This window comes from Delphinapterus leucas, chromosome 15, assembly GCF_059928025.1.
Source record: "Delphinapterus leucas isolate spDelLeu-1000000601 "Yukka" chromosome 15, BTC_Dleu_Yukka2, whole genome shotgun sequence".
In the NCBI taxonomy this organism is placed as follows: domain Eukaryota; kingdom Metazoa; phylum Chordata; class Mammalia; order Artiodactyla; family Monodontidae; genus Delphinapterus; species Delphinapterus leucas.
Genome location: NC_143143.1, coordinates 87984869 through 88000271, shown reverse-complemented (window position 1 = coordinate 88000271; position 15403 = coordinate 87984869). Strand labels below are relative to the sequence as shown.

The 15403-nt window shown below is 63.1% G+C and overlaps 1 protein-coding gene across 1 annotated transcript; it reads left to right on the top strand.

Annotated features, from left to right (window-relative positions):
• The first annotated feature begins 8044 nt into the window (after window positions 1-8044).
• On the top strand, window positions 8045-15207 carry EEF1A2 (eukaryotic translation elongation factor 1 alpha 2). Its single transcript, XM_022597627.2, has 7 exons — window positions 8045-8263; window positions 9862-10041; window positions 10515-10811; window positions 11663-11813; window positions 12911-13167; window positions 13813-14047; window positions 14706-15207. Exons 1-7 carry the CDS (start codon window positions 8120-8122, stop codon window positions 14831-14833), a joined length of 1392 nt encoding a protein of 463 aa, XP_022453335.1. The 5' UTR covers window positions 8045-8119; the 3' UTR covers window positions 14834-15207.
• Window positions 15208-15403: the final 196 nt, after the last annotated feature.

Here is a 15403-nt window from a genome sequence, read left to right as displayed (position 1 = left end):
CTTTGCTCTAGAGCCTGTGAGCCACAACTACTGAGCCCGTGTGCCACAACTACTGAAGCCTGCGTGCCTAGAGCCCGTGCTCTGCAACAAAGAGAAGCCACTGCGATGAGAAGCCTGCGCACCACAACGAAGAGTAGCCCCCGCTTGCTGCAACTAAAGAAAGCCCGTGCGCAGCAACAAAGACCCAACGCGGCCAAAAATAAATAAATAAATAAATGAGAAAAAAAAAAAACACTTTAAAAAAAGGAAAGCCGGACCCAAAAGATAACACACTGTAGCTTCCATTTACATGACATTCTCAAGAAGACAAAGCTATGGTGATGGGGAAGAGATCCGTGACTCTGAGTAGGAGGAAGAGGTGAGTATAAAGGGTGAGCACAGGGGAGATTTTTAGGGTCTTGGGGGATTCTGTGTCCCAATTGATGTGGCTACAGGAGTCTGTACCTGTGCTAACATTCACAGAACTCTACATCTTTCAAAAAGTCAATTTTCTGTATAACTCAAAAATAAAAATATATGAATAACTTAAAAACACAATCATCACAGTAAAATTGATTCAGTTAAGAATTCTCCATGAGTGCTAAGTTGAGAGGGATTTTAATGAGGAAAAGGATACTTATCGAATCCAAAGTACATCCTCATTAAGTATTTAATCATTACAAACGGAAAAAGAGTAACTTCACGGCAGGGAAAGCTGGTGGACGCCACCTCCACCAGTTGGTCGGGGATAACGCCACCACTGATGGGTAAGCTGACGTCAGGCACCTGCCTGTCTGACGTGCATTGCTCCTGTGGAATTCCTGCCGGAAAAATAAAATGTGAATCTTTTCATGCAGAAACATGAGAAAAACCCCCAGCAGAGGGACATCCTGCAAAACAGCTTGTCTCCACTCTTTAAAAACGTCTGTGTCATGAAAGACACAAATGGCCGAGGATCTGTTTCAGATTAAGGAAACTAAGAGCCTTGACCACCAAAGCCAACGTGTGATCCTGGATTGGGAAAAATACAGCTACGAACGATATCACTGGGACAAGTGACACAATTAGAAGCTGGACTGCAGATTGAGGGATTGTATCAACTGGAAACGTACACTGAAGTATTAAGGGGTCGAGGCAATGATTTATGCAACCTTTTCTCAAATGTTTCAGAGACAATAATATAAGCGGACACAGAGAGAGACAGAGAACAATACAGCAGACAGGGCAGGTATGAAGAATTAGTGATGTGGACGCAGGGCATAAGGCAGCGTTCTTGGTCCCCTTCTTGCAACTCTTGTGTAAGTTCGAAATTGTTTCAGAAAAGAAGTTGACATGTGTGGACTCAACTCCTGCTTCCAACCGCAGAGAAGTGGCGGGAAGGCCAGCCTGTGTCCAGAAATGACTGTGAAACTGGACGAAGTCCGGCAGCAGCTGCTCCAGTCAGTGGACACTGGACCCTCAGGGCTGTGAGCTCTCAAGGGCCCACCCTCCTGGCTCCCCGGGGACAGTCTGACCACAGCCCTGAAGCAGGGCTCCAAGCAGAGCACGGTGGTCCCCGCAAGCTCGGAGGCCGAAGCTGGGGTTTTCAGTAGCTCAAAACTGGAAATGGAATACTACACAGCAGTGAAAAAAAACCAAACACCTCCCAAATGCAGCAGCAAGGGCGCGTGTCACAAACATGACGGCAGGTGAGAGAAGCCGGAAAAAGGAACACAAAGTGCACATTCCATTCACGCAAAGCGATGTATAGCGGGAGAGGCCCAGGTAGCGGTTGGCTTTGAGGGCGTGATGCAGCGCTCTATTTCTTGATCTGGTGGTCAAGCACGTTTGTAATTTGTGCATGTTTCTCTAAGTTGTTCAAGGGCAGGCTGGAGCCCTGTCTCCCTTGGTGCCCGGTCCTTTCCCCACCCAAAGCCTCCTGCATCAGTTCATCCCAAGAGCCCCTGAGGTCGCCAGCTCCTGAGGCAGGTTACTCCCAACTGCCCAGCTGAGGGGAGCTCTGTTCAAAGAGCAGAAAAGGCAGGCTGCAGAGTTGCTAAGGCTCTTCCTGTTCCCCAGGGAAATTTCTGAACCTGGGGGTGGGGAGGCTGGCTTAGCACTGAGGCCTCTCCCTCCCCCACTCCAGGGGCCCAGGGGAACCGAGCAAGGTGCAGGAGAAGCTAGGTGATGCAGCAAATGCCCACCTGCTCCCTTCTTTCTCCTGGGCCCAGAGAAGGCTGACCGTGGCGGGGGTTGGTGAGCCTGTAGCCCTCCCCTTGTTCTCCCCCGTGTCCCCAGCCCCACTGCAGGGCTGCCCCTTCTTGGCGCGAGAGGCTGGTCCCTCCGCATCTCTGGTTGGCCTCCCAGCCTGCAATGGGCCAAATGGGGGGCCTGGCCACTCCCTCTTCCTGGCGCCAGGCTGGAGCCCCTGACCCTGCAGGGCCCAGCCCGCCAGACCCCCTCTCTGCTCGCCGGAAGCAGGCGGAGCTGGGCTAGCGCAGGCAGGGCTGCCGCTGCCCTCTAAGCATGGGTGCCCGCCCCCCGCCCCGGGTGCCTGGGGAGTGAGAGCCTGTGGGGAGGAGCCTGCGAGCCGCAGCTCCTTCACCATGGTGACGGCTCCCTGCTGCGTGGCAGGTACCGGTGGCCCGACGGCTCCAGTGGCCCCAGCATGGGTGGGCATGGGTGGGGGCAGGGCAGGCCAGCTACCGTCCTCCTCTCTGAGGGGCTGTGTCCCCCTCTCTAGGCTTCCCTGGCTGACTCAGGTCAGCCTCAGCCTCGCAAACCCTCCCAGACACGCTGGGTTTGGCAGGAGGTGTGTTTGGGGGCCTGGATTGTCCAGTAAGTGGCCCCGACTTACTTTCACATGGCCCAGAACCCGAGCACAGGGCTGGCAGGCTGGTGGGGCCTTGGCTGGCCTTGGGGTCTTGCTGGTGTGTACGTGGCCCGGCCCCGCTCCGTTCTCTAATTAGGGGCCGTGACCTTGCTCTTCTGAGGGGATCTGGTAGCCAAGAGCACCTCTTCACCATGGAGACCACTTAACTTGCGGCCTCAAGGGCAGCTCAGTCCCCTGGGTGCCCAGCCTGGAGAGCCGGGGGCAGGGGAATGTGTCCTTGAGGCCGTCCAGGGGCCTGCTGCCCAGGTAGGCTGGGAGACAGGTGCGACTGACCCCACATGTAAGGATGCACACCGATGCCCCAGGGACAGAGGGCAGCCTGTGGCCCGAGGCCAGGGGTCGATGTCATTCTGAGACACCTGCAGCCCTCCCTCCCCCCCGCCCCCCCCTCAGGCCGCTGTCTGGGCCCCTGTGACCCTCACCCGGGTTGCTGGCCCCTACCTGCTGGGGCCGTGGCCCCCCAGGAAGGCACACGCACAGGTGGAAAGCTCTGCATTCGCAGGTTATTATTAACCCGGCAGTGACATCACCCGCAGCCAATGGGAGGCGGGTTTATTTCCAGGGCTGACAGCTTGATAACGGTTAATTTTAGCTGGATCTTCTTTCCCCAGGCTCGTGAAAATCCCTGCCCGCCAAAGAGGGGGCTGTCTGTGTCGCCCCGCCCCAAACAGCTCGTGTCTGGGCCTGGGAGCTACAGGGGCTGAGAAGGTGGGGCCTGTACTCCTCCCTCTGCCCGCTCCCCAGAAAGTGCCCTGGGAGGCTGTACCAGCCTCATTAGCAGGAGCCCCTTCTTTGCTCGTCCCCCCACCCATACCCTTGGCTGCTACGGGGGCCGCTGTGACCAGTGGCTCAGGTGTGGGAAAAGGGCTACAGGGGCGGAGCCCGACCTGGGAGAGGGGAAGAGCACAGCTGGGACCTGGGCGGGCTTGTCCAGAAGTACCGCTGCCCCAGCTCAGGCCTTCCAAGCCTTCCGCAAGCTCTGCCCCCCTTGCTGTGTGACCTTGGGCACTGTGCTTTGCTTCTCTGTGCCCCGCTGCCTCTTGGTCCATGGGTCCTCAGGCTGCCTGGGAGCCCCGCCACGCAAGGCTTGGTGATGGAGGCTGTTTACTGCATTGCATAGTGTTTAGCGTTGCTTAGGATTTCCTAGTTATTCAGCACCAGTCAGTGACTCGTAGTTATTTAGTGCTGTTCAGCGGTTATTAAGTACGAATCAGTAGTTAGTAGTAGTCATTAAACACTATTCAGTGGTTAGCAGCTGTTCACCAGTTAGCTGGGCCACGCGGTGGTTAGCAGCTGTTCACCAGTTAGCTGGCCACGCGGTGGTTAGCAGCTGTTCACCAGTTAGCTGGCCACGCGGTGGTTAGCAGCTGTTCACCAGTTAGCTGGCCACGCGGTGGTTAGCAGCTGTTCACCAGTTAGCTGGGCCACGCGGTGGTTAGCAGCTGTTCACCAGTTAGCTGGCCACGCGGTGGTTAGCAGCTGTTCACCAGTTAGCTGGCCGCGCGATGGTGAAGCCCTGCGCTGCTGGTCGGGGTTATGTAGCACCATACCTCCCTCCGTGTCTCCACTGTGTGAGCCCAGTGTCTCCAGACACCATGGTGCTCGGGCTCCCAGGGCCCTGCAGGTGGTCCGGCTGAGGACGGATGGGCATGTCCTGGGGACGCGGAGGCCTCTTGGGGGAACCACTGGAGACCCCTGCCCCAGGTCAGCGAGCAGGTCCTTGGGGGGGGACGCTGGCTTCCACTACCAGCGGCCATTGCTCTGGGGAGCACGGCCTCCCAGCCCCTGGTGCAGGCAGCCCAGTGCAGTTTGGTTCCTGCCAGGCGACAGCAGCGGGTGAGCCCAGAGCAGAGAGGTGAGCCTCAGGTCTGTGCGGGCGTCTGATAAACACCCTCTGAGGCTTCAGGCAGCTGGAGATCCCTGGGGGAAGTTGGGGTGGCGTCCACAGGGACCCGGGCCTCCTGCCCACTCGGTCCGTCCCATCCCAGCCTCCGTCAGTCACGGCATCTCCCAGATCCTGCCTAAGCTTCGGCAGGAGGCGACGCATTAAACACAGAGGCCAGCTGGGCAGGGCGGGGGGGCCGTGCTTTCCGCACAGGCGTTTATTTTTAATTCCTGGCTCCTGTTTGATGGCATCAGCAGACGAGGAAGTGCCGGGTCACTTGCCAGCCCCTCTCGCCCGGTCTGTGGGCGGACACAGTGCCCGGTCTGTGGGCGGACACACTCCCCTCCCGGAGAGACCTTCCCCACGGGGCAGGGAGACCTGCTTGGCACCCAACCACTGCCCCGGCCCATCTTTACTTCCTTACCTCCTGGGGGTCCCACCTCTGGGGACTCCCCGTGGGCACTGCCCCATCAGGAGGTGCTGATCCCTGGGCCTCTGCTCCCCCCCCCCACATTTTTTGAGACCCTGCCCCAACTTCTCCAAGACCCTGACCCTAACCTGAGTGTCCTCGGGCTCTGAGGCAGCTGGAGACACGGCCGTGGGGAGATGCGGTAATGGGTGAGCTGACAAGGTTGGAGGTCCTGGAAGAGGCCATGACCCTGGTCTTCACTAACCCATCCCCCCCACCCTGAAACCCATTTTGGTCATTGCCCTGGTCTGCCCAGGATCCTCAGGGACATCGCACTTCCTACAGATCGAGGGGAGGCCTCAGGGCCACAGCTTGGGACTCTCTCTGGGAGCCGATTTCTTTCCTTGGCAAACTCTGTGTCCCTGGGAACCCGGCCCATGTGTGCAGACCAGGGCAGCCCTCAAAGATTTCAGTGGGCTCTGGGGGCGGACTTCAAGTGTTCCCTGTACCAAAAGGGGCCCAGGGTGGAAAACAGTTCTTTCCAGGGCTTCGGAGGGAGGGTGAGCTGACTGGATCTGCTGACGGAGCCTCAGGCCACTTGGCCGAGCTGAGGGGACCCTGGAGGCCACAGTTTCTGTGCCACACCACGGGGCCGGGGTGCAGAAGCCTGGCTTTGGGGACCTGCTGGGGCAAACCTGTGTGGCAGGCACATGGGGGGCAGGGGGCTTGGAAAGAAGCAGATTCTGGGGTCCCACCAGGGGGCCTGCACCCCCTGGGCCACCCTGGAGAGATGCCTCAGAACACAGCACCACGTAAATCAGGTGCCGGCAGGACAGCCGCCCAGACGCCGACCTCAGCCACCCCCCAGGCCTGCCCTGCTCCTCCCCTGCCCCCACCGGCCCCATCCTCGAGGACTGGCCCTTCCCTGGGACCTCCTTTTTGATCCAAATGTCTTTTTGTGCTCGGCGCGGCGCTGCTCTCCCCTCGCGTGCCCGAGCCTGGCGTTTCAGCCTTGCGGTATCTGCCCTCTGCCGCTAGCTGTTTCTCTCCGGGCCTCTCTCCATCTCTGCGCCTCCCTCCTTTCGGCTCCCTCTCCGCATCCGGCTCTCGCCGCCCCCGCCTGTTTGGCTCTCCCCGCCCGCGCTCCCTCCGGGTGCGTCTCGTCTCCGCCTTTGTAGCTCCCTCCCTCGCCACATGCTCCTCTCGCGTCCCTGTCGCGCTCGCGTGCGCCCGCGGGCCCGCTGTCCCTGCATCCCTGCATCCCTCGCATCCCCGCCCCCGGCCCCGCCCGCGCCGGTGCCGCATTGCCGTACTGCAGGGGTGCAGTGCACTGCGCCTGCTCCGTCAATAGGTGGACCCCCCTCCTGGAGAGATAAAACCGCCGGCGCCGGCGCCGCCAGTCCCTCTGGCTGAGACCTCGGCTCCGGGTAAGGACGCTGGGCCTCCGGGTCCCCACCCCCGCCCCCAGCTTTCCGCAGAGGGTCCCTTCCCCGGGGACCAGTCCCAGGCGCAGAGACTGGTCGGCCCGGCGCCTGGCGAGGCTGCGCTGCTCCCCGAGGAGATCGGCTGCCCGCCCGGGGACTCCGGACCCAGCACCGGGGTCAGTCCCCCGGGCGGCCCTGGGTGGGGTGGGGGCGCCGCGGTAGCGTTTGTTTACGGGGCTGCCGTGGCGGGGCCGAGTCTCCTGGGCGGTGGCGATCAACCTGCAGCCGTGACCTTGGGATCGCCGTGGGGGTGGCCCGGTGGGGTTCGGGAAGGGTCGTCAGTGCTGGGGGCTGGTGAGGGTGGGCGCTGGGGGTGCCCCCCCCGACGTAGAGGGGGAGGGGAGGCTGTGAGACCTGAGGGGTCCTTGCCACCCCGCCTCCGCCCGGGCGGGCGGTGTCCGCACCCTGGGGTCCGCCGCTTTCTCCCGCTTTTCCTTCCCCAGCCACCTGCCCCCCCACGGGCTGCCTAGGTTTCTCCATTGACCTCCAGGATGAGGCAGGGGCTGTGACCCTGTGACCAGAGGGAAGGGGGAGGGTATGGCCCTCTGCCCCCACCAGGCTGAGGGCATCTCTGTCTGGCATCTGCTGAGCTTGGCTGCTGGGGCCAGATTCTCCCTGCTCTGGACACAGCAGGGACCCCCACCTCCCTGCCCTCCTGTCTGCTTCCGTCCAGACCCCGGGGAGGGCCCGAGCTGGACCCAGCAGGGACCCCCACCTCCCTGCCCGACTGCCTGTCCCCGTCCAGACCCCGGGGAGGGCCCGAGCTGGACACAGCAGGGACCCCCACCTCCCTGCCCTACTGCCTGCCCCCGTCCAGACCCTGGGGGGGGCCCGAGCTATTCTGGGTCCCTGATCTGGGCACCGCATCGCCCTGCTTGAGCTCTGGGCCAGGCTGTCTCTCCGGTGCCAGCCTGCCGGGCAGGGATGAGGGGAAGATGGCGCCGTCCCTGCTCGAGGAGGGGAGTGGGAAGCAGTGACCGTCTCTCCACCGTGGCAGCTCTGCGGGGTGGGGGGTGGGGGCTGGGATCGGGTGGGTGCGGTGTCCCAGCCCAAGGCCGTGGGTTGGGAGCAAGCACCGGGGACAGGGCACTGGAGAGCGGGGCAGGGTGACTCATCACCAGGCTCCTGACTGGTCACGGGGCTCACCAGGCTGGTGCTCCTCGGTGTCTCCGGATGGGGTTAGCCTCTCTCAGGGTGGGGGGGCTCTGTAGGCACAGCACTCAGACGTGTACGGCTACTGGACTGTTTGGGCTTTTGCCCCCGGGCTCTGCTCAGCTAAACACGGAGACCTGGCTCCGGCCCTGGGGGCCCGGACTGTGCTCAGGGTGTGCTCCCAACCTGTGCAGGGCAGGGCTTTGCTGGGCTTCTCTCTGAGGCCCCCCATCACCTTTGCTCCCCACCTCGACCCACAGAGTCACTGCTCAGCGTGCCCCTTGCCCTGAGCCAGAACACCCCAGGTCGCGCCAGCCCCTCCCCACACCCCGGGCAGGATGGGCAAGGAGAAGACCCACATCAACATCGTGGTCATCGGCCACGTGGACTCCGGCAAGTCCACCACGACCGGCCACCTCATCTACAAATGCGGGGGCATCGACAAGAGGACCATCGAGAAGTTTGAAAAGGAGGCGGCCGAGGTGAGCCCTGAGGGGGGCTCCCACCTTTGCCTCCACCATGAGGTTGGGTTCTCACAGGGCAGCCGGGCTGATGCTTCCCTGACCCTGGGGCACATAGCTCAGATGAACTCCTCTGGGGCAAGAGGGGCGTGAGCCCCAAGGACCCCATGTGGGAGATGTGTGTGTCGCAGCATCCGGATGGGAAAGGCATGGGGGCAGCTGGGGGAGCCTCTCTCTGAGGAGGTGCCTGGTCGGGGGGAGGTGGGATGACCTGCTGGACCAGACCCCGGCGGGGGAGGGGCTGGAGGTGCATTTCTCCCAGGATAGGTCACTGTCTCTGAGCCCCCAGGGTTGGGTTCCCGTGTCCCCGGGGCTGAGGTCTGGGGCTGGAGGTGGCGCTGTCCTCGCTTGTCCCAGGGCTGGGCCAGGACTCAGAGCAGCTATTAATAGCTGATTGATGGGCACCCAGCCCATCAGCTCCATTTTCTCCTGCCGGGCCGGGGCAGGCTGCTTGTCCAGGGTGGCACCCTTTTTTGGGGGGAGTCTTTGTCACCTGGCGAGGAGGAGAGGGGCCCTGATGGCTGACCCCTCATTTCTCGAAGCTGATCCTCTCAAGCGTCCGAGACCCATGGGTGGGAAGTGTCCATGGAGTGGGGGTCTGCTCTCTGTGCCTCCTACCTCCACCCCTGAGCTCTGGGAGAAGCTCCTGTTGGGGAGCTGTGAGGGGTCTCACCTGGATGGCCGGTGCCAGGGCTCAGGAGGGGGCAGCTGCTGGCCTGGGCTGAACCCTGCTCATGGGGCTGTGGGGATGCTCCTGGGCCCCAAAGCTGTGTCTCTTCTTCCCTGCGGGGCTGGTGTTGAGGGGGGCTGAGGGTGTTCGCAGGGTGTCTGGTTCGGGTCTAGCTGGACCCTGGCTGGGCAGCCTCCCTGGAGGGCAGAGCCCTGTCCGTGCATGGCCCTGGCAGGGAGCTTTGACCAGCTGGGCAGTGACCACAGCTGCCACCCTGACCGCAGCCCTGACCCTGGGCATGGGGGTCTCACTGGGCACTTGGCACAGGTGTTGGGAGAGGGCAGCCCGGCCTTGCTTTCCCTGGTCAGGTGGGGCGGGGAGTGGAGGAGGAGCCTCAGAGCCACTGGGGAGCTTTAGCGGCTGTAGAAAGAACTGGAAAGCCTGGCCCTTCCTTACCACCTCATCTGATTTCTTTCTTTCTTTTTCCCTAAAAAAAAAAAAAAAAAAAAAATCACAGAGGGGCTTTTTGGTTGGACAGCCTGAAGCCCAGTGGGGTCATCAGCTGACACAGGGATCTGGGGGGTGCGGTGGGGGGAACCCTGGCTTCAGATAAAGGGGAGCCCTCAGCCAGGGGAGGGCTTGAAACCAGGGCGGCTCTCAGGCTGCTCCCAGGCCCTTGCGCCCCCTGCTGGTGGCGCCCGTTTAGGCGGCAGGAGGCCGGCCCGGGCAGGGCATGGATGAGGTCCTGGTGTCCCCGGTTCCGGAGGTGGGTCCAGAGCCCCAGGGTTCCAGCAGTAGCGAGGGGTCTCTCTGCTGTGACATGCTGCTCCCGCGCCCCAGGGGGACCCGAGTCCCGGTCCCGTCCTGAACCACGTCCCCACCCCTCCAGATGGGGAAGGGCTCCTTCAAGTACGCCTGGGTGCTGGACAAGCTGAAAGCCGAGCGGGAGCGCGGCATCACCATCGACATCTCCCTCTGGAAATTCGAGACCACCAAGTACTACATCACCATCATCGACGCCCCGGGCCACCGCGACTTCATCAAGAACATGATCACAGGCACATCCCAGGTAGGCGGGGCCTCGGGGGCCTGGGGGACGGGAGGTGGGGCGGGGGCACCGTTCAGGAGAGCCTGGGGGGCCCTGGAATCGGTGAGCGGTAGCTGGGTCTCCTCTGCTTCCTCGCCAGGGCATGAGACCCGTCACCTTTGTCACCACGCGCCCCCCCCAAAAGAACTAAGTGTCCTGGCATCTCAGCCTGGCAAGGGTGCCTGTAAGGACAGCCAGCCACTGTCAGGGCCGCCTTCACAGGAGACACAGAGGCCAGGATGGGGACACGGAAATGTGGGCAGAAATGCCCCCGGACAGTCCGACATTGCCAGGGCATTCGCACAGACAGACAGACAGACAGACACTGCCCCTAAGGTTGGGACCCCCAGGTTCCATGCCCAGGCGATGGCCCAGGCCCCTGTCTGCTGCCCAGAGGCGCCTGGGCTTGGGTGCTGGGCGAGGTCTGGGCTCACCTTGCCCGACCTGCCGGGCAGGCGGACTGCGCCGTGTTGATCGTAGCGGCGGGAGTGGGCGAGTTTGAGGCGGGCATCTCCAAGAACGGGCAGACCCGGGAGCACGCACTGCTGGCCTACACGCTGGGCGTGAAGCAGCTTATCGTGGGGGTCAACAAGATGGACTCCACGGAGCCCGCCTACAGCGAGAAGCGCTACGACGAGATCGTCAAGGAGGTCAGCGCCTATATCAAGAAGATCGGCTACAACCCAGCCACCGTGCCCTTCGTGCCCATCTCGGGCTGGCACGGCGACAACATGCTGGAACCCTCGCCCAACGTGAGTGCCCAGCAGCGGTGGGGCTGCTCGGACCTCCCCCTGAGGGCCCTGGGTCAGGGCGGGCACAGACAGCCAGCAGGAGGAAGTGCGGTGCCAGCCCGCTGTGGGTGTCCGCGCTGCTGGAAGCCCCAGACTCCTTGGGGGCCGGACGCTCTGCCCTCAGCTCAGCCTCCCCGTGAGGCTGGCAGAAGCCACTGCAGCCCCTTCTCTGGCCAGGGACACGCCCCCCTCGCCCCCCAGGCTGACACTGCGGGGGCAGCGGCTGCCAGGGCCCAGGCCCACTTGCCCCGTCTCTGTCTCCAGAGATCTGCGTGGCAGGGTTGCACCTCCCCCCAGGGACCAAGGCCACGGGGCCTCCCAGGCCCCTCCCCGAGGTCCAGGGCAGGCCGGGACAGCAAAGGGCCGAGGGCTGGCTCTCTGGGGCCAGCTGGGAAGCTGGTGGCTCCTGGAAGCCCATATCCTGGGGACTCTGACTCGGTAGGAGGTGATGAGTAGGACCTGGTTGTTTTGAATTTGTGGAGCCCGAGACCAAGTGCCTCACCCGGTCAAGCCAGAGGCCACCCCTGGCCCAGCAGGGGTCACTAGTCCTGGCCAGGCTGCAGCTGCCCACACTGAGGGAGGTGGGCACGGGGGGTATCTCAGGAGAGCCAGGGGAAACTCAGCCCTGCACCCGTGGTTGGGGGCCGCCCCTTCTGGCCGGGCTGCCGGCTTGTATGTCGTGGATTGAGCTCCCCTCGTGGGGTCTCACGTAGGGAGGGGTGAGCCAACCGTGGGCCCAGAGGCCACGGCTGTGGGGTGGGTGGCACGGGGGCACGTGGGCTCTAGGACGGTGCTTTCTTCCTCCTGCGCAGATGCCGTGGTTCAAGGGCTGGAAAGTGGAGCGGAAGGAAGGGAACGCCAGTGGCGTGTCCCTGCTGGAGGCCCTGGACACCATCCTGCCCCCCACACGCCCCACAGACAAGCCCCTGCGCCTGCCGCTGCAGGATGTGTACAAGATCGGCGGTGAGTGAGGGCTCCGTGGCCACCGCCCGCTGCAGCACCCACCCTGCAGCTGGCCAGCTCTGCCCTCAGACCCCCTCCTGAGAATGGGCCCCTGACCAGGAGCATCCGGGCCGGGTTATTTCAGCCCCTTCCCCCATGCTGCACACTTTCCGGGGGGCCACCCATCCGCCCATCTCCATCCATGCATCTATCTGTCCATCTATCCACCCCCACCCCTGACCCATCTATTATCCATTTCTTCATCAGTGCATTCATCCATCCACCCATCAGTGCATTTATCCACCCACCTCCCCCACCAGTCCATCAGTCTGTCCCGAGCTTGCCAGGGTCTTCCTCCCTCCAGATAAGTGCCCAGCCCTATACCAGGAGCTGGTGGCACAGGGAGAGTCACATATTACTCTCCACCTGGAGATTCCTGTCTTGTGGGAGACACGATCCACTCCAGGAGTGAGAAAAGCTGGTCATGAAGTGATATAGAACCATAAACAAGTATGAGGCCCACGAGGCGGCAGCGATGGGGGACTCCCAGCCAGGAGGCTGTGGCAGAGATGCAGGGGCTGTGTGCAGGATGGGGGTGTCACACTCACCCAGCACAGAGAACAGCCACCAGCCTCAGCCTCCGCAATGCCACACGAGCCTCTGTCACAGCCAGGGAGACCGGCTGGAGCCCCCACCGCCCCCCGTCCCCCACTCTGGGGAGCACCAGACCCCCAACTGGGCAGCCACACAGTATAAGCAGATCCTGAGAAGTGCAGGGGCACCCACGCCCCTTTGGGAGTGACCCTCAGGACAGCAGCGCCAGCGCCAGGCAGGCCACCTTGGGTGGGCTGGTCCTCAATCCGCTCAGGGCTTCTGCCTCACAGGGTGGGACCCCTCCTTGCCCATTCTCCCTGTGCTCTGGGAACTCTCTTCCTCAGTCCCTTCTTCCGCTGGCGGGGCGCGGAAGCCTCCACTTCTGTCTGAACGTCTCAGCGTCCGCCTTGCCCGGGGTCTCCCTGTCCCCTCCCTCCCGCCACGTGGCCACCCCCCACCGGCCAGGGAGGACAAGGCACCCCTGACGCCAGCCTGCCCTCACGGCCCCCTTCCTCTCGGCCCAGGCATTGGCACCGTGCCCGTGGGCCGAGTGGAGACGGGCATCCTCCGGCCGGGCATGGTGGTGACCTTTGCTCCTGTGAACATCACCACGGAGGTGAAGTCAGTGGAGATGCACCACGAGGCGCTGAGCGAGGCCCTGCCCGGGGACAACGTAGGCTTTAACGTGAAGAACGTGTCGGTCAAGGACATCCGCAGGGGCAATGTGTGTGGGGACAGCAAGTCCGACCCGCCCCAGGAGGCCGCCCAGTTCACGTCCCAGGTGGGCAGCCCGGTGGCCGGCAGGGCCCCCCCCCCCCCAGTACCAGGGCTGTCCTCAGGTGAGGGGGCTGCCTGGCGCTGGGGAGGACTGAGACCCCTGCTTCGCAGAGTGGGCCACTGAGGCCGGGCAGGGCTGAAGCTGGCCGAGGGCGCAGGTGGGAAGAGCAGGCGGGGTGCACCCCGGCCTCGGTGCTCCTGGCCTCACTGAGGTCCCACTTTGGTCCTGAAAATGCTTTTATCAGTTTATTGCCTGGGACAGGCCTGTGATACTTTATTCTCCACATTTGCACTGTGTCCTCTTCGGTCACCTCTTTATGTGACTAGGACTTTTAAAATTCGCTTTACTGAGATACAGTTGAAATATGATAATCTAAGTCCTGTCTTGTCACCCCCCGTCTTTGCTCTGGCCGCTGGCCCTTTCAAACCATGCCCTCGTCGTTGTTTATCTCTTGTGGCTTTTTAGATGCTTGAAGAGGACCTCGGGGTCCAGGTCCGGGGGCCTGGGTCCCCCCTAGACTGACCTTCCTCCGTGGTCGGCACTCTGGGCCCCAGGGACCTGGGGGTGGGCGGAGCCTCCTCCAGCTCTGTGCCCTCCCCCTGTGCCCACCTGCGTGTGCCTGATGGCCTCATGCACCTCTGTCCACAGGTCATCATTCTGAACCACCCTGGGCAGATCAGCGCTGGCTACTCGCCGGTCATTGACTGCCACACAGCCCACATCGCCTGCAAGTTTGCTGAGCTGAAGGAGAAGATTGACCGGCGCTCTGGAAAGAAGTTGGAGGACAACCCCAAGTCCCTGAAGTCCGGCGATGCGGCCATCGTGGAGATGGTCCCGGGGAAGCCCATGTGTGTGGAGAGCTTCTCCCAGTACCCACCTCTCGGTGAGCTGGGGGGTGAGGGAGGGGCAGCCCCGGGGTCGTGGCCAACCCAGGCCAAGGGCAGAGGACCACTGTGGGGGTGGGGTGGACGGAGGGTCCTGCACTTTCGCGCTGCAGCTTAGAGCTTAGCAGTAGGCCCCCGGCCTTGGTCTTTGTCTCATGGAGCACAGGTGGCCCCACTGGGTGGGCCTGGGATGGTACCCTGCTCTGCAGACTCACCCAAGGCCCACAGCTTGTCTGGTGGCAGAGTTAGGACTGGCCGCCTGCCTCCAGCTGGCCGGCCGCACAGATACCCCAAGGACGACCCACAGACCTATATCAGAGAGCTGCCTTATGCAAGGTTGCTGGCCATCTTTAAGATAGCTAAAAGGGCGTACTGTACTCCGCGCCAGCCTGCCCTAAGTACTGTTCACATACCGTTGAATTCCCACAGCGACGCCTTGGCGGAGTCCTATGTGTGTTATTCCTGCCACCTAAGGAGACAGGAGCCTCGTACTCCACTGCCCCCCTCCCCCCCCCCCCCGGCCCCGAAACAGGCGCGGAGAGCTCGGTGCCCAGCGCTAGGGTCCCGCCCCAGGGCCAGGGGCTGGGGAGGATGCTGGGGGCGCGAGTGCGCCTGCGCGCTGTATCCCGGCCCGCGCCTCACGCCCCCTCCCCGCAGGCCGCTTCGCCGTGCGCGACATGCGGCAGACGGTGGCCGTGGGCGTCATCAAGAATGTGGAGAAGAAGAGTGGCGGCGCCGGTAAGGTCACCAAATCGGCGCAGAAGGCGCAGAAGGCGGGCAAGTGAAGCGCGGGCGCCCGCGGCGCGACCCTCCCCGGCGGCGCCGCGCCCCGCCCCCGCCCCTACCCCCGGCCCCGCCCCCGGCGCGGTCCCGGCGCCCCGCCCCCTCGCCAGGCGCATGTCTGCACCTCCGCTTGTAAGAGGCTCTCCGTCAGCGACTGGATGCTCGCCATCAAGGTCCAGTGGAAGTTCTTTAAGAGGAAAAGCGCCCCCGCCGCCGCCCCGGCTTCCGTGTCCAGCCTTTGCCACGCTCAGTGCCCGTTTTACCAATAAACTGAGCGACCCCGGAGCCGTGTGCGCCTGCTGTTGGGGGGTGGGCGGCTCGCCCTGCGGGAGGGCGTTCGTTAGGACCCCTCCTGGCCCCCCACCAAGTTGCCAGCCCCGTCCCACCTGGCGTCCCGCCCAGCACCCACCACCCCTGTGGGCGACCTGGCCAGGTGTCCACCTGTGCTACCCAGGGGGACGGTGGGGCACTGGATCCAGAGTCCAGCTGGTGAGGGGGCTTTGGCGTTCCCCCAGTGGGGGCACCCAGGACAAAGAATGAGTCACTTTGGATCCGCAGAAGCGGGGTTGAAC